General features: G+C 52.6%; 1 protein-coding gene across 20 annotated transcripts in view; it reads right to left on the bottom strand.

Moving 5' to 3' along the window:
* PLEC (plectin) overlaps positions 1 to 18,451 on the bottom strand; it is a 113,928-nt gene that overhangs the window by 64,387 nt on the left and 31,090 nt on the right. For 3 of the 20 annotated variants that reach the window (XM_051971361.1, XM_051971362.1, XM_051971363.1), the window contains exon 1: positions 12,979 to 13,696. The exons of 8 other annotated variants lie outside the window; for them this stretch is intronic. In XM_051971361.1, the coding sequence (XP_051827321.1) occupies positions 12,979 to 13,501 (523 nt within the window). In that variant the 5' untranslated portion in view covers positions 13,502 to 13,696. Of the gene's footprint in view, positions 1 to 1,951; positions 2,415 to 3,586; positions 3,744 to 12,978; positions 13,697 to 18,451 lie in introns of those variants that run through there. 9 more of the 20 variants (XM_051971346.1, XM_051971348.1, XM_051971347.1 and 6 more) reach the window with 5 other exon arrangements.

Genomic DNA, 18,451 nt, shown 5'->3' with positions numbered 1-18,451 from the left:
TAAAGTCCATCCATGCCGCTGGGCCTGACCTTTCTGCCCTGGTCCTGTCCCACTCCCCCATCGCCCCACCTGCCAGCTAAGAACACAGGGCTCATCCTCCAAGCCCCTTTCCTAAAAGCTAAGAGCAATACCAGAGCTGCCCTGGATCCATCACCCTGCTGTGTCTTCTCAAAGGCCACAGAATCTGCCCCATTGGGGCATCAGGGCCCCTTCCTTCCCCCGCCTCTAGGGGCTCTGGTCAAGGGGACTAAGGCTTGCAGTCGGCCTGGGGGCCTCAGGGCAGGAGGGGATCCCTGGGAGCCGTGGCTCTGGGCGCGCTTAATAAAATAGTAGTTTGGGATGGTCGAGCTCCCCCATCCCCTCCCTCAGAAAGTCAAGGAGAAGGGCAGCTGAGAGGGAAGGCCCAGTCTCTGTCAGAAAGGAGCCGGAGGTGGGGAAAAGTGGCCGGGCTCCAGGCTGAGGACAGCACTGCCCTTTCTCTTAGGACACACCTGTCTGTCCACAGGAACCTGACCCGCTGCGGCTGACTAGCAGGGCTCCCTCCCGTATGATAGACACTCAGATGCCCCATTCCTGGGAAGGCAGGCTCACATTCTCCAGGAGAGCAGAGAGAGCGCAGCCCTCAAGGCCGGAGAGGGCTGGGGCCCTGGGGATGGGGGAGGGCGCTCCCTGCCAGCATGGCTGCCCTAGGGGACCAGGGTGACTTTGTGGAAAGAGCAGGCAAAGGCCAGCTCAGCTGTTTGGGTACCACAAGCAGACCCAAGGACCTGAGACCGGGCCAAGAAAGCAGCTGTGCCTGCCAGTGAGGGGGTGAAGGAGGCCTAGGGCAAAGTGAGGGCTGAGCTGAAGGCCACAGGAGCTGCAAAAGGCCCCCATGGAGAAAAGGCCTCCCGGGCCGGGACACCCTTCGACTGGTTCTCTGCTCATCGGTGCTCCTGAATGCCTGGGACAGCCCCCGGGCTGGTCTCAGGGACAGCCCCCACTGGGCACAAAGGCCTGGGCCCTGAGTCACTGCCCTGGGGGCAGAGGGCTCCGTTCTGGGGTCTTACTGAGCCTCGGGCCCAGTTCTCAGGGACAGCCGGGCCATTCTCAGGCCCAGCCCTGAGTCACTTCCCTGGGGGCAGAAGGCTCCGTTCTGGGGTCTTTCTGAGCTCGGGCCCAGCTCTCAGGGACAGCCGGGCCATTCTCAGGCCCGGCCCTGAGTCACTGCCCTGGGGGCAGAGGGCTCCGTTCTGGGGTCTTACTGAGCCTCGGGCCCAGCTCTCAGGGACAGCCCGGCCAGTCTCAGGCCCAGGCCCAGGCCCGACCCTGAGTCACTGCCCTGGGGGCAGAGGGCTCTGTTCTGGGGTCTTTCTGTGCTCAGGCCCAGCTCTCAGGGACAGCAGCTAGTCTGGAAGGAGGAGGGACTCCAGAAGGCCTTCCCTCGCCCAGCACCTGTCGGTATTTATTTACCTGCCTCACTCAACTAGTTTTCTTAGTTAAACAGAACTAGTCATCGCACCTTTAGCCTGGGGCTCTAGCTGATCCTCACCTGGGGCAGCCCCAGGGCCCTTTCGGGTCACCTCCAGGCGAGGAGCTCCACACACGAGGCAGATTAGCTCCACAGCTCCTGCCCAGCAGAGCCCCGGAGGCAGCCCCCACCCAGCCCCGGGCCCCGAGGGTCTCCCAGCCTCACTTCCTGCCGGGACCGGGTGCCTGCACTCTCACCTAACAGGGAAGGGAGGGGTTAAGCTTCCCACACATGTGGTTGTGTTTAGCTTAGCTCAAGGCTGAGGAAGGGAGGGGAGGCAGGGCCGGGGAAGGGAAAGTTGGACCTGGGAGGAGGGAGGGGTGCGGGCCGCCCCACCAATGAAGGTTCTGCCCCCCGGCCCCGGGACCGCCTCCCTGCGCCCGCCCCGCGCTCGCAGCCTCCCTGCCAGCAGCCCGAGCCGCAGCAGATGCCGGCCCTTACCTTGGGTGTCCCGCGCCTGTCGGCACCACCTCCGCCAGTGCCACACGGCCACCAGGGTGACAACGTGTCCCACCACCACCAGGGAGGGAAAGAGGTTCCCGGAGGGGTCCATGGGCGGCCCCGCGGGGAGGGGGCCCCAAATCTGGGCAGGCAGTGCCGGGCTGGCTGCAGCCGATGCCTGGGGCTGGCGCAGAGAGCCTGGGCAGAGGACCGGCCCCCTCCCTGCTCGGGAGGGAGGGAGAGAGGGAGGGAGGGAGGGAGGGAGCCAGCTGATTGAAGCCAGCAAGCAGGGAGGAAGTTCCTCCCCGACTCGCCAGACCCGGCCCCTTCTGCCCCCGGGAGCAGCCTGCAATGCAGAGGGAGGCTCTGCCCACTGAACCCTCCGGCCCTGTCCCTGCTGCTCGGCTGGGAGCTAAGGGGGAGCACCCGGAGCTTCCCAGGCGGTCGGGGAACAGCCGGGCCGGGCCCAGAGCTCCCTTCCGCTCCCTCCCTCCCTCTCCCTGCCTCGGCTCACACTGGGCTCAGATGTCCCTCTGGCAGATACAGGGTGGACTCAAGGTTAGCCTTGGCCTTAACTCCTGCCTGCCCAGAGACACACCCTGTGGGGGAGGGACCGCCCCTGCTCCTGCCTGGCAGCGCCTCCCCGGCCTCCCCGCCCCGCAGAGGCCAGGGCACAGGGAGTCCCAGGGCCTACACAGCCCACAGGAGCCTGGGGGATTACCTCCGTACGGGAGAGGGACTGGGCCAAGGTCACACGGCTGATGGGTGAAAAGCTGGCCTTGGAACTTAGCTCTGTGCTGTCCTGAGAGACGTGGGCGTGGGAGGGACTCCTGAAAGGTCACCACGTCCAAGCCCCTCAATTACACAGGAGCTGGCTGGGCCCCAGAGAAGGCATAAAGTCTGGGGAGGGTCCCAGGGTCCCATCACACCACAAAACCAGGGGGGAGAAAGGATGGGGTGGGGTCAGGCCTTCCTTCCTCTCTGAGCCAAAACCCAGACCACCCCTCAGAGGAAGCATCTCAGAACCCCGGCCCCCACTTCCAAGGGAGACGGGAACCAACTAGGGCTGAGAAAAAGGCAGCTGGGAAAAGCAATCGTGGGCAATCCAGGCGCAAATCACCCCACCAGTGAACAGACCCCCCAACCACCCCCAGAGCGTTCCCTCAGTGCCAGCTGTGCAGTCTCTGCTGGACGGCAGCCTGGAATCTGCCAACACCCTCAGGGGCAGCTCCGAGGACCCAAGGCCAGCCCCCTCCCCTCCCTGCCCCTGCAGCCCCCGCCTGCCGCTAACCAGGGAGCTTAACTTCTCTCTCCCACTTTGCCCTTGTAGAGAACCCAGACTCAGGGCAAGACCCACTAGGCCCCATCTGACAGGGCCAAAGCAGGAGGTGGGCCAGGGGAGGGCTGGCTACACAGAGGTCCAGGCCAGGATGTCCGACTTCCCTCAGAGCGGCGGCCTGGGCTTTTTATATAACCTGGGTCCTTGGGGCGAAAAGAGCCAAGTCAACTTTAAGAAGGTGCCTTTCCCAGACAGAGCTAGGGCAGGAGTCAGCCGCTCCCTCTCCCCCCAGCCCCCCCTCCTCCCTCCCCAGCCATCACCTCCTCCGAAGGCTTCCCCCGCTCAGCCCCTCCTACCTGGCACAACCTTCATTGGGGATCACTAAACTGGGGGGGACAGCAGCAGGCCAGGGAGGTTCCTACACCCCGCACCCCAGCAAGCAGGAGAGAGCCGAGGAGCAGCGACGGCCCGAGCCGCTCAGGAGAGTTCAGAGGGTTCCAGTGAAATGTCAGCACCACCTTCCCTTGAGTCCATGGGGAGGGGGAGGGGGTATTTGCAAGATATAAATATCAGACGGAGCTAGCAGAGTCTGCCACATCCACGCCACCGTCATGCGTCCCAAGTTAGAACATGACAGGGTCTCTGGGGCAGCGAGGGCACTAAGCCCCTCGGACACTCCCCCGACACACGCAGCCAAGGGACAGAGGAGCCCGGAGGGAGGGGGGCGGCCCGGCTCCGTGCCCCAGCCCGGGGGCTGCTCCCCCTCCCCTTTGTACCCTTAAATCCAGGGAGTCTAGATTTCCACAACCGTCCCCTCCCCCAAAGCACAGAGGACACTGTAATCCCCCACGCCCTCCCCCACACAACGGGATACCAGCAGGCACTCTTTCCATTGTACAGACAGAAAAACTGAGACCCTGGGAGGCTTTCCTGAGACCTGGGCAGGTCCGAGTAGGGGATGGAACTCAATCCCTGGCAGGCAGAAAGCAGCCCCCTGCTTCTGAGCAGAAGCACCGACAAAGCTCCCTTTCTTCCCTGAGTGTGTGGGTAAAATTATTTTATAAATATTTCTATTTATCAGTTATTTCTCTGGATCAGATTAATAAACAGCCAGGCAAGGCAGAAGGGAGGCGTTCAAGGGAAAACGCTGAGAGACAAACACGGGGCTGGACCTTGGGTTTCACTGGTATAAGGAGAGGGAATTCCTTCCGACAAAACAGTCCAGGACCTTCTCTACAACTGAGCCTTAGAAAGCTGCGTGGAACACTGAGACAAAATAAGCGTGTCACCCCGAGAGGCTCCTCGGGCACTGGCCGCTCCGTGTTGCTGTAAGAAGCAGCTATTTGCTCTCCTCGTTCTCTTCATCATCTGCAGTTCTTTGGAAGACATAGGGGGAGGGGGGAGGGGGAAGCGGGGGAACTCCATCCAGGGGATGGCACATATTTGGCTGCCAAAGCCCAGACAATTAAAAAAAAAAAAAAAAAGCTGACCTTTCTAGATAGCCATTTACTTACTAGACTAACCCATCTGCCAATACCTTATCATATAGATCCCATTATGATCTTCCAACAGGAAACAGATTGAGAATGTCTAAGGGACTTTACTCATGGTCACTCAATTCTGAATGGCTGCCAGAAAGGAGCAATTTAAAATAAGAGAGTCATCCTTCAGTACAGTCATCAGAATGAACCATTATACATGAAAATGGGAAATTACTTCCAAAAGCATGGAATTCCACAGAAAACCTCCTCCATAATGCTATTATCTGAAGGCAAATAAATGGATTAAAAAACATTTATTAAGCACTTACCATGTTATATATTTAACCCTATCCATGCAAAATCCTTAGGGATAGAAATATAAAAAGCAAGCAAAAAGTTTGGCCTCCAGGAGACTATGTTCTGATAGTTTAAAAACAGCAAATGTAGATAGAGACATAGAAATATGGATATATAGGTAAAATGGCAAGGGAAAAAAATACCCGGGAGTAGAAGAGGAAGTTTTGCTTTAGAAAGTCATAGGTATGGTTAAGTGGTATCATAAGACACTTAACTGATCTGCAGCTTATGATGGGGTGGTGTAGCGAAAAGAGTTGTTCTGTCACTTTTATTTGTCCCCACCCTCATACTGACTCACTGCCTAGATGGGTTTCCCAGAATAAATAATCTTTCCCTGCTCTGGGAAATAAAATTAAAATTCCTTCCTCCCCTTCAGGTCTGAGCTCCTAATCAGAGACAGTACTCTACAAACTGACATTTTCAATCTTTCTCTTGGGACAGCTCCCTCCAGTGCCCTCCTCCCAACTATTTTCCCCATAAAGGCATTAGAACAAACAATCCTTGAGGTTAACAGAATCTGACAAGGTTTAAGACTAAGAAAGGCAAACTAGCCCTTCAGCAATAGGTTTTAGGTTCTAGTGAAGTAATCCAAGGAGGGAATGGACAAACAAAATGACTTCCTCGGAGGGGTAGGGGAATGGGGGAACCATGTGGAGAAGTCAGGTGCAAAGGCAGTGTCTGATGAGCACAAAGAACCTTGCTTCAGGGGGCTTCTGAGTTTCTTGCCACTAGGATATCCACTAGAATCCGGGAGGGTCAGGATTTTTTTCCCCCTTTAGTCTTTGTACTACCAGTCTCTAGAATAGTATCTTAGCAATTTTTTTTAAAAAAGAGCAGATCTATGATTTCAATTCACTAGGGCAGCCCTAAGTCAACAGAGGCCATCATGTTTTCTGAACATCATCCTAGGGCCCTGAGAAGTTATCATTTGATTGGATTTCTTGCTATATGGGAAAGGTGGGGAGGGAGGAGAAAAATATGGAACACAAGGTTTTCCAAGGAGAATGTTGAAAAATATCTTTGTATGTATTTTGAAAAATAAAAAGCTATTATAAAAAATTAAAATAAAATGATCTGGAAAAGGAAAAAAATTATCATTTGCCATGGGTTAGCTGCAAATGGAAGTTTTCCTAACTCTGAGGTCAGCTCTCTGCCCACCATGCCACATGCCCACCTGGCACATAATGGGCACTTAAGAATACTTTGTTGATTTGGAATGGATTGAAGAATGCTTCTTAACCTTTGAGATGGCATCTAAGTGTCTCCAGCAGAAAGTCCTGGTTGGGCTGGAAGGATTCCATGGTCATCTCCTGCTTTTATTATGTTTTCTCAAAGCTCCTGCCCTTTCTTCCTTATGGTCATCTCATGTTTTTATTATGTTTTCTCAAAGCTCCTGCCTTTTCTCCCTTAACAAGATGTCAGGGGGCACCTTGACCCACCCTCATTCTGCATGGATTTGGAAGGTTGTAGGCTCCTGACTCTAAAACCTGAAGTAAGCAATCCTGTATTTCACCCGTGGAAGGTGAGACAGACTTTTCCTCCTCCCTCCAGGCTCCACGTAGATACCTCAGCCTAATTCTACTCACTTAGGGAAGAGAAGATGAGGAGGGGAGATAAGCACATAAATGACCCAGAGAGTGGGTCACTCTCCACCCAACCAACAGGGGAAGATGGGCCCACAACCTCTGGTTGTCCATGAGTGGCAAAGGCCAGGAGATGTGCTCAGGGCCAGCAATCACTGGGAACTCATTTGAAGCTAGAGCCAAACTTCCCTTCCCAGCCAGGGGTAGCCCCTGCCAAGGAAGCTGCTAACAAGGACTCTCAAGAAGGGTAGTGCCCGGGCTCACTCTGGTGGGGAAGGGACCTGGAGCAGGAGCAATCAAAGAGACCTAAAAGGGAAGGGTCTGGTGGCCCTTTAAGACCTTCCACAGGGACCTCTCAGAGATCCAGGGTTAATGGGGCCCAGTCCAGGAAAGCCAGGTGGGAGGACTGGAGAGGGGGGGAGGATGTTAGATTCCAGGGACCAAGAATAAACTATCTACTAGATACAGAGAGAGGCAGAGGATACAGATTTCCTCTGCCCTCTCACCCCCATCATGTGCTCAGGACAGTCTAGGAAACGCTGCTGACTCAACTGAGAGTCGTGAGAAAGCCTTCAGGAAATTCCTGGCCCTGCCCTGCCAACAGCGTGGATGGCACCTGTACCATGTGTTGGTTCTGGCCCAAAGCCCCCGGATCCCGGATCAACAGGACCCACCTGGAAGGAGAGAGGACCACCACAGAGGCTTCCCTGCAAAGGGATCCCATCTAAATACATGCACAGGCAGCATCATGGGAACAAGGAAAGTCCTGTGGGCAAACAGCCTTGCCCCTTCCCCTTGGCATTCTGCTATTCAGAGAAGTTCATTAGCACAGGGCCAAGCCAGACTGCCCCACCCTACTTGTTGCACCCCCTTGCCCTCAAATCCTTCCCCTACCAGCCTCACACTCGGGGGCTTTGGGATGTAGCCAAGGCACCCCCCGTTTCCGGGGCCAGACTCAACGGCTCCCCAGGCCCCTCGCATTTCCAAGATGCTAGCACCCAACCTCCCAGAAAGGGAGACTGAGGCCCCGAGGAAAGCCCCGCACATGGAGCCTTCCCGGCTTCTCAGGGCTCCCAGGGGGGTGGCCCCCACGCATCCAGGCAGGCACACGGCCTGGGGCCGCATCCCCAAGTTCCAGCACGTACCTTGACCCCTCTGGATGAGTTCTTCCATGCAATACATCTCCATGGCCCTCGAGCCCTAGGCCAGGAGCGAGCAGCGGCGGTGGGAGCTTGGAGCGAACGACAGGCAGAGAGGAGGGGAGCAGCAGGAAGAAGGGCGGGAGGGAGGGGAGCCAGACACAGGCTGGGAGTGAGCGAGCGAGCGAGCGGGAGCTGCGGCGGCTCCTCCTCAAAGCCCTGGCTGCCACCGGCTCAGCCCCTCTTTAGTCACACAGGCCCAGGGACGAGTCAGACTAGCCCCAACAACGTCGACCCAAAGGCCTCTTCCTCCTCCTCCTCCTCCCGCCTGCCTACCACAAGGGAACGGCACCCAGAGCGCTCCCACACCCATGGGGCGGCCCTAACCCTGCCCCAATCCTCGGGGTGCTGGAAGCTCGGCCCGCAGACTCCCCTCATCTTCAAAGCCCCATCTGCTGCCCTCTTCCATTTTCTAGGAGGGGCGTGGAAAGAGCTCCAGGCTTAGAGTCAGGAAACCCGAGTTCAAAGCCAGCCTCAGCCACAGAAAAGCTGGGCCAGGTCATTTTATCTGTCTGCCTCAGTTTTCTCACTGGAAAATGAGGATAATAATTGCACATTATTATCCCCATATTCATATATATGATAAAAAATCCACAGACATAGAAAAGCTGGACCAAGTCACTTTATTTGTCTACCTCAGTTTTCTCAACTGGAAAATGAAGATAATAATTGCATATTATTATCTTTATATCCATATATATAATAAATAGAAAATCCACATAATAATTTTTTAATCCTTATATCCATATATATGATTTAAAAAATCCATATAATAAAAAAAAATCCCTCCCAAGTTTGTTGTGAGGATCAAATGGGATACTATTAGCTGAGCACTGAGCACAGTGCCTGGCACACAGTAGGCACTTTATTAAGTTCCCTCCCCTTTCCTCAGGGCACCCAGCTGGAAGACCATCAGTTAACTTCTAAGCAGTGGTTCACCTCAGCTAGTTCCTGGCACTATCCAGCCACTCCCATCTCACAATACCAACAGCCTGACTTCTACAATAACCCCAGAACTTGTATAACCAACCCAACTTCTCCCCCATCCCGCAGCTAGGGACCAGCCTCTGGGAGAAAACTACCTTTCTCTGCTTGAAAACGAAAACCGCCTATTAGTGAAAGGGCAAAGTATCTGAATCCTGGACAAGTGCAGGGTGGCAGGATCAGCACTCTCCCGGGAGCATCAGCAAAAGAACCCAGGAAATGAGCTCGGCAAGCAAAGACGCTCCTTGCACAGATCTAGGAGGTATCGTAGTCACTCTGCCCAGACGCCTTCTCAGGCAAGGGACTTGGTGAAGGGACACAAGAGGACACCGGGTCTCTAACCAGAAAAGGGAGCTCCTGATCCTGAACTCTGGAAAGAGCCTGACGGTCTGAAAGATGTTGGAGGGAGACGCCGGAGCCTTCATGGAGGTGGTCTTGTTTCAGCTAAAGGAACTGACATTTTAACTAAAGCCAAGAAGCAGTCTAGCCTTACAGCTCTAGGGGAAGCGTGCCCAAGAGGGAGGAACAGGCCAAGAACAGAGCACCCTAGACTGGGCTGAAGGGTACATCATAGGGGGTTAATTGAAGGTCCCATTTCTGCCTCACCTCCCAGTGCAGGAATCCCAGGAAAGGATGAGGGAGGAGGATGGGGGGATACATGGATAGGAGCTAAGACCACAGAACAAAAGGGGGGCTGCAAGGCAGGTCCTTCCCTCAAAGAGCTGGGGGATGAGGGAGGATGGGGGGACACATGGGTGGGAGCCAAGACCACAGAACAAAAGGGGGGCTGCAAGGAAGGTCCTCCCTGCAAAGAACAGATGCCTGCAGGGAGCCAGGAGCAGTAGGGTGGGGCCATCAAAGGGAGCCAGGAGGTTGGGGTCCTTGGCTGACTCAGCCTGGAGCTGCAGCCCCATCTGCCCGGTTTCCTGTTGGAAACTCTGAGCTGACAGAATGCTCCAGTGGCAGCCACAGGGCTGAGTCACCACCAGTGCTTGGGGCGAGGCTGAGGGGCTGGAAGATTGGGGGGGCTCATCATTGAGGCAATACAGCAAATCTCTTTGGGGGTCCAGGCTCTCAACCCCAATTCCACTTTCCAGGAGCAGGGTTGGTCCAGAGAAGCCTGGAAGGTGTGGGGAAGGCGGGGGGTGGGGGGGGGATTTGGAGAATATAGAGAGGCAGAAAAAAGGAAAGGAATGGGGAAGGGAGCAGTTACAGGACCACATCGACAACCACAAAAGGGGGAAGCAAGGAAATCCCTGGTCTCATGTCACATTTGTTGTGGACAGGGGACTACAGGAACCCAGGAATTTCTATATACAAGCTATCCTGTTATCAGGGACAAAGGAAGGGAGAAGAAGAGAAGCAGATGGAAAAAGATGGAAGAGAGAAGTCCAGACATCCTGGCTGAGGGAGATTTAAAATCCTTGGGCTGCCACAAACCTCCAAGAAACAAAAAAATAGTATTTGGAGAGTGCTTAACACAGTGTCTGACATACAGTAGGTACTTGATAGATGCTCATTCCCTTCTGAAACATAAAAGATGGCACTTGAGAGCCTACTTTCACCTTAGTCTCCAGAAAGATGGATTAGAAGACCTGGGTATCTGATTCAAGGAGCTTTGTGTCAAGTACTTGAAGATCTGCAAAGTGCTTTACAAACATCATCTTACAGGATCTTCCTTGAGACAGTAACGTTTTGAGGGAAGTACTATAGGTCACTGTTATCCCCATTTTGTAGATGAATAATTTGAGACTCAGAGAGGTTAAAGTTGTAATTTTGTACAACTTCATCCTACTAAATCACCCAATTCATTTCTAAGAATGATGCTACACATGCTCAGCCACAGGCTTTTCACCATCCTATTCCGTTAGAGATCTACCTTTCTCTTCAGAACAACCCATTGGATTGATGTAGGAAATCAGTCTTTTGCATTCACTCCCTCGACTAAAGCCCTTTACCATTCTCTCTCTCTTTTTTTTTAAATAACTTTTTATTGACAGAACCCATGCCAGGGTAATTTTTTACAGCATTATCCCTTGCACTCACTTCTGTTCTGATTTTTCCCCTCCCTCCCTCCACCCCCTCCCCAAGATGGCAAGCAGTCCTTTACATGTTGAATAAGTTACAGTATATCCTAGATACAATATATAGCCCTCTACCATTCTCCATCACTCTTTCTGTTACTCTGTTACATCTGTTAACAGGATGTTTCACTGGACTATAAACTACATGTAAGGCTACAGTATCATGATGTGGACAAAACTCCAGTGCCATCTTAAAAAGTTACTACTCCTAGGAGGCAGAGTGTCCAAAGAGAGGGAGAGGACAATCATATCCTCTGCCCTGTTAGTTCTTAGGATCCTGACAACCTGAGTGATACCCAAGATGGTGAGTGAACTGAAAACCGGGAGCTAGATACAAGGATGGATTGAAAGATCTGGGAATGTCTAAGCTAAAGAAAAGAAAACTTGGGGTGGGGGTACGATACAAATATCTGAAGGGTTGCCATAATGAAGAGGGATTAAACTCAGTCTGCTTTGAGGCAGAATCTGCAGAGGGTGGAACTAAATGGATGGGAAATCATAGAAAAATAACTTGAGTTTTTGGAGGAGGATATAAAAAGGGGAATCCAGACCTGTGATTTCATCTGTAGATGGAAACTTGAGGAAACTCCCTTTGACAGTGAATACTGGCAATTTAGAAACAGCTGACTTCATGGAGTCGGAAGTTAAGTGACTTGTCCAGCATCATGCCATCAGAAACTGGACACAAGTCCTTCCTGACCAGCGCTCTCTCTCTCTCTACTGCACCGTATCTCTCTATAAAACTACTTCAAGATTTAGGTGTTATAGAAGGAACAGCTTCCTAAAAATGTGCCCCCAGTGGAATGAGCTGCCTTGGGAGGTTGTAAGTAGATCTCTCCCCATCCAAGCCCATCATGTCCCAAGACCCCTTCTAACTCCCTATCCCCCTCACTGAAACACCCCAATTTGGAAGAGGGAGTAGTGGGGGAAGCAAGGTATGGCCATTGAAGGCAGGAACCCATCTCAATAAACCAATCAGAGCACAGAATAAGGGAAGAGGCGGGGAGAAGGGCAGTCCTCCACTGCTGCCCATGGGTCAGGTCAGTACAGAAGGGACAAGAGAAAGGTGAGGGGTAATGAGAAAGACAGAGAAATGGGGGGGAGAGAAGAGGAAGATGGGGTGGGCAGAGGAGGGATAACCGGATCCTGGTTTTAGAGCCCTTTGTAGTGGGGGAAATCTTCAGAGGAGAAATGATTCTCCCATGCCTGTAGGGGTAGGAAGCAGCAGAGCTGGGAACTGGATTCCACCCCTTCTAACCCTAAATCCAGCACTCTCTCTCTACTCGACTGTGCCCCACACTGCCAGGAAAGAGAAGACAAAGCCCGGAGTGGGAGGAGTGGGCAAGGAGAGAAAGGGGAGCAAAGAAGGGGGTAGCCGGGGAAGAAAAGAGAAGTTACAAAGCACTGATAATTCTTTGAGGTAAGTAATATGGGTATCATTATCCCCATTTTATAGATGAGGAAACTGAGGCCTAATGAGATTAACTCAGTGACTCATGGTGACACAAGCTAGTGAGTGTGGGCGCCAGGATATGAACCAAGGAACCCTGACTCCAAGCCCGGCCCCGCTCCCCTCCTTCCCGTAAGCCCTGGGCAGCCCTGGACCTCTGTGGAGCGGAGAGGAGGAGACCCTGAGCTTCCAGTTCCAAGCACCCCCGTTAGGCTGGTCCCCGGGGAGCACTGCGGAGGCTGGGGAGGAGCAGGGGCACAGGCTGAGATTAGCACCGGGTCAGGGGCGGGGCCAGCCTCCAGCAGCTGTCCACGCCAGTCCAGGGCCCTGAGAAGCTCGTCTGCCTCCAGCACCCCCAATGCTCAGGCCCTGGGCCTGGGCCCCTTGCCTCGGGCCCAGGGCTCTGCCCATGAATGAGGAAGAGGAGGAGAGACCAGCTGCATTCCACCTCCCGCCGACAAGGAACCCCAGGCTTGGCTCCAGATCCAGCCAGGAGAGAGAGGGTGACACCTGCTGGTCTCTTGAAGGTCCCCCTACCCCAGAAAAGTGGCAGAGATCCCCAGTCCCCCATGGGGTCCCTCCCCCACCCCCCAGACAGGAGACTGCTAACCTGGGGCAGGGGTGGGCTCTGGGCCAGTCCGGGTCTGCGGCCCCTGGAAGGTGGGCACCACCGGGGGCTCGGGCACCTCCTCATCCTCCTTCCGGCGGTAGGCCTGCCGCTCTTCCCGGGCACTGTCAGGCCGCTTGGGCGGGCAGCTCAGGGGTCCCTGCACAGTCTGCACCCGAGTGGGCGGCCGGCGGGCAGGGGCCACCATGGCCACGGGCCGGCGGACGCGCTGCAGGGACGCAGGCACAATCTCGGGGGGGAGGTGCAGATACTGGCGCAGGTGGGCGATGCCCTCATTGGTGAGGTACCAGTAAAAGTGGCGCCAGGCAAAGGTCTCCCGCACCAGGCCTCGTGCCCGCAGTGAGCCCATGGCCCGGATGACCTGCAGGTTGGTGACCCCACCGGGCACATGGGGGTGCAGGCTCTGAGGCCGAAGGTCCTTCTTGGCCACCATCACACCCTCCCTGAAGAGCAGCTCATAAATGGCCCGGAGCTGGTCCAGGGGCATGAGCATGCCGGCCACCATGGTGAGGACGGGGAAGGGGGACCGGGAGTCAGGGGCTGCGGGGCTGCAGGCGGAGCCGGGGAGAAACGGGAGGCAGCGGCCGGCCGAGAGCGGCTTCCTCTCAGGGGCCAGGCGGGCGGCCGGCGGCGGGCAGGCGGGGCACGGCAATGAGCAGCAGGGCAGCCGGCAGGAGTGCGGCGGCGGCAAAGGACTGAGGCGCAGGGAGGGACGGCACATGCCCCGCACTGAGCCCGTGGATCAGCCTGGCCCAGCCTGGGCCCCGGGCCCCGCCCCCTCCACACCGCCTGCCAGGCAGCTCAGTCCCAGCCCCCTCTGACTCAGCAGCCAATGGGCCGCTGCCCCTCCCGGCCAGACCGCGCTCCACGGGGAGGGCGCTTGGGGGTAGGGAGAGGAGGGCGTGGGGGGCTCAGTCCCCCTCCGCCCCTGCTCTGTCAGAAATGAAGCACTTCCTTCAACTATCTTAAGGGGGGCTTTGAGGCAGGGACCAGATGGAAATCATTGACAGAAGATGGGGGAGCACTAATACTGGGATTGGGAGCCTCGGAGTGGGGAAAGAGAGAGCTAGTCAGTAGCTATGGGATGAAGCTCTGAAGGGTCCCAGGAGAATAACACAAGGAGCTGAGTGAAGAACCTGGGGGGGGGGGGAAGGCTGGGAGGGGATGCAAGGGAGCTTGGAGGAAGAAGAATAAGTGGGAAAGAGACTTCTCCCTCCTGCCCATGCCCCCCATCCTTTGGGAAAGCAAGGGCTATCCCCAGAACCTGAGGGGTCGCCCAGAATAGGTCAGCCTGGCTGGAAGGGCAGTGCCCAGGGCCTGGACAACCACTCTCCATGCTGTCCCTGGGGACTCTATAGAGGGGCACAGGTGCCCCTCACCCAGGAAGCATTCCTGATTCAAGTCCAAGTCCCCTCCTCTTAACCTTTTCTGTGCCAGGCCATAATAGGAATAGCACTGAACACTTTGTTCCCCAAGGTGCCAAATAATTTCCACCTGGACCCTGGAGCCAGGACTAGCAGGCGCCTCAGGAGGCTGGGCAGAACCATCGTGTGACCCCCAGCAAACAGAACTGGGTAGCCTGTCCCAGAAGAAGAATCCGTCTTCCCAGCTGCCAAGAGGAAATCAAAGTCACCCCAGAGGCTCTCTTATTCAGTCCCGCCCACGCTGCTATACATTCCAAGGGGGAGGGAGAAGAGAGAACTGGCCCTGGATGGGGTGGGGGGTGCTGAGTACACACTTCTGGAGCCTGGGTGCCCCTCCTTAGGCTGAGGGAAAGGGGGAGGGGAAGAATGTGGGGAAAGTGGGCAGCGAAGGAAAGGGTCGAAAGAGCTGAGAAGAGGATTAAAGAGATGGGCGAGTGGGAGCAAGAAAGGAGGAGACAGGTGTGTGTGGTCAGTGACAGGGTCTAGGGGGAGAAGGCTAAGGGACAGAAAGAGTGGGGTCTGGGAAGTGGAGGGATGGGTGGGACAAAGTGGAGATGAGGAGTAAAAATGAATGGGGGATACTCAGGGCAGGTAAGCTAGATGTAGGGAACAAGGTGGAGCAGGGCAATCAGTGGAGGTAATAACTGAGGGAGATAGGTGTGGGCAGACATGCTTCCTCACCCCAATCAATCAAACAGCCTCTCATTCATTCACACTCAGAACCTCAGAGCCCAGTGATAAATAGGGCAGCTGGGAGAAAGGGGAGTGGGGCAGATCCGGAATGGGAGGGAGGAGTAAGCAGTAGGCGTGGGGGGCGGGTTTAATGGGGCGGTCACCATGGCAGCAGGGAGCACACAGGCAAACAGAGCACCCCCCACCTCCTGACGTGGAAACTTTGAAGTCAGAGCTGAGTCTGGCCAGTTCCCACAGACCACAGAGGAATAAGAGAGAAGGAGGGAGGGAAGGGAGAGAGGGGCCCTGGCACCTCGGGGCACGGGGAGGCACAGTCTGGGGGAACACGTTCTAAGCCATCTCGGCTATTGGCGTCCTTCCTCCAACGCCCAATCAGGGAGATAGAGCAGGACGGGGATGCAGAAAAGACCTATTCGTGAGAGAATCAAACTGACCCAGAATGACTGGTCAATGAGATTCAGAACTCTCCCTTCCCATTTCTCCTCAAAACTCTCAAATCTTCTGTGTCCCAGACCCTTTGGCAGGCTGGTAAAAATTGTGGATCCCTCCTATCAGAATAGTGCTTTTACATGCATACAATAAATACAATCAGAGTGAAATGCAGTTGTCAAAATACTAAAAGTTCCAAGTTCACAGATACCCAAAATCTATCCAGTCTCCTTGGAATCAAGATTAAGAACCCCTTCTCTAGAGCCCCCACCAAGCCCCAGTCAGAGAATCTCAGAATGTCAGTGCTGGGAACAATTGGATCATCTAAAAATGCCTCTGCCTGCTTCTAGAATCAGCTCATTCGACTTCCAGAAAGCTCTAATCATTAGAAAGTATTCTAATTAAATGGGATATTGAGCCAAAGTTCTCAGAAACTTGTACTTCGTGCTTCTCCTTCAGTTCTCTGAGTCCTAAAAGAAACAGGAAACCACAGAACGATAGGGTTGGGAAAGAACTGTTCTAGCCCCCACCCATTAAGGAATCCCTACTATGACATATCCAACAAGTGGTCGAGGGCTCTGCTGAGCCACTCGTTCCACTTTTGGACAGTTCTAATTGTAAGGAAGTTTTTCTTTACATCAATCCTAAATTTGTCTCTCTTGAGATTCCCCACCCAGTGTTGCTAATTCTGCCCTCTGGGGCCAAATAGAACACACCTAATCCCTCCCCATGTGACAGTGCTTCAAATACTTAAAGACAGCTATCAAGTTCCCCCAGAATCATCTCTTCCCCATTCCAGATAGTTCAAGGTCTGTGGATTTCTACAAAGGCAAATTCACCAATTCACCAATTCACTTTTTTGGTTCTGAAGGTTAATAAAAGGAAGGAAGACCACATTTGAGCTCACTTCAGCTTCTCATACCTACAATCTGTGTTAACAAGCTGCATGACAGGTCCCTCAACCTCTGTAAATCTCAGTTTCCCTATTAACAAAATGAGGTTAATGAATGCCTTTAGCACCTATTTCATAGGGTTGTTAGGAGTCTCAAATGAGAGAACATGTTTAGCAAAACTTTAAATCTAATCCCTCTTCAATTTAATTTTATTCAGTTTGACAATAATTCATCCACTATATATGGGATACCAAGACAAAAAAGCAAAACAGTCCCTGCCACCAAATGGTTACATCCCATCTGAAGGAAACACAATTTGACAACTCCTTAAATACATGAAGATAGCTATCAGTCATCCCCAAGTCGTCTCTTTTCCAAACAAAATTTTCTCAGTTCCTTCAATCAAACTTCAAATGGTCTTTCACTATCCTCATCACCAAAACCAATTTATCAACATCCTTCCTAAAATTTAACTTTCAGACCTGAACACCATATTCCAGATGTAGACTGAACAGGACAGAAGAAATTAAAACTCTCACATCTAAATCTGATCACTTCTTCTCTAAGGGCAGCCTAAGATCATTAGCTTTTTTTAGATCGGTCAAGGACTGTATTTCCATTCACAAAATTTAAAACTTAAACATTGTAACCCTTTCTGTTTCTTTGTAATTGTAAAACTCCTGCTATATTGTATAAACAGAGCAAAATTATTGTCCTTTAGATTTACATATCTACTTATGAACGTTATGGAATATTATTCTTCTGTAAGGAATGACCAGCAGGATGAATACCGAGAGGACTGGCGAGACTTACATAAACTGATGCTAAGTGAAACGAGCAGAACCAGGAGATCATTATATACCTCAACAACGATACTGTATGAGGATGTATTCTGATGGAAGTGGATCTCTTCGATAAAGAGAGCTAATTCAGTTTCAATTGATCAAGGATGGACAGAAGCAGCTACACCCAAAGAAAGGACACTGGGAAATGAATATAAACTGCTTGCATGTTTGTTTTTCTTCCCGGGTTATTTCTACCTTCTGAATCCAATTCTCCCTGGGCAACAAGAGAACTGTTCGGTTCTGCACACATATATTGTATCTAGGATATACTGTAACCTATTTTACATGTAAAGGACTACTTGCCATCTGGGGGAGGAGATAGAGGGAGGGAGGGGAAAAATCGGAACAGAAGTGAGTGCAAGGGATAATGCTGTAAAAAATTACCCTGGCGTGGGTTCTGTCAATAAAAAGTTATTAAATAAATAAATAATAATAAAAGATTTACATACCTACTATAAAGTATGAAATTTAGATAAATTTGATTATGTCTACAAAATTATCTTTTTTTTGGCTGTCATATCTAGCTGTTGATTCATATTTACTAAAAATAAAAGGAGAAATTTCCATTCTAACCAATCTAAAAACTGATTTTTTTGGCCACCAGAAGGAAACTACCCACCTCTGCTTTTCCTCCCCCTCCCCCCTAGCTCATGTCCAGAAAAAATAATCAAACTGTCTTGGGGGAGGGGGCCAGATCCTCAGGAAGAAGGAGTTACTATACAGTTCCTATTTAAAAGATTCATCAGAACTGGTAGGAAGATCACAGGACTAACTAATCTAACTCATAACTGAACCAGAACACCCTTACAACACCTGATGAGTGGTCATCTAGCTTATGAAGAAATAAATCCCCAATGAAATTCATCCATCTGTCTAGATTTATGTTCAAAGTCCTTTTGTAAAGAGGAAATCTCCAGAGGCAGGTATTTAGAAGACTCTGTTTTTCTTATATCACACCTAAATCTGTCCCTCTACAAATTCTCACCATTTGACACATAGGGCTACAAACACTCAAAGAACAAGTGTTTTTACTACGGGAATATAAGACAGTAGAAGAGTAAGAATGAGGGAACTTTAAGAAACCATCTGACGGCCTCTTCAAAATAGGTCTGACTGCAATATTCAGGCTTTGCTCACTACCACTGAATGGGAAGCCCACTATCTCCATTCC

The sequence above is a fragment of the Antechinus flavipes genome, chromosome 1 (assembly GCF_016432865.1).
Source record: "Antechinus flavipes isolate AdamAnt ecotype Samford, QLD, Australia chromosome 1, AdamAnt_v2, whole genome shotgun sequence".
NCBI lineage: Eukaryota > Metazoa > Chordata > Mammalia > Dasyuromorphia > Dasyuridae > Antechinus > Antechinus flavipes.
The sequence above is the reverse complement of the archived record's forward strand: the minus strand, read 5'-3'. Positions and strand labels throughout refer to the sequence as shown.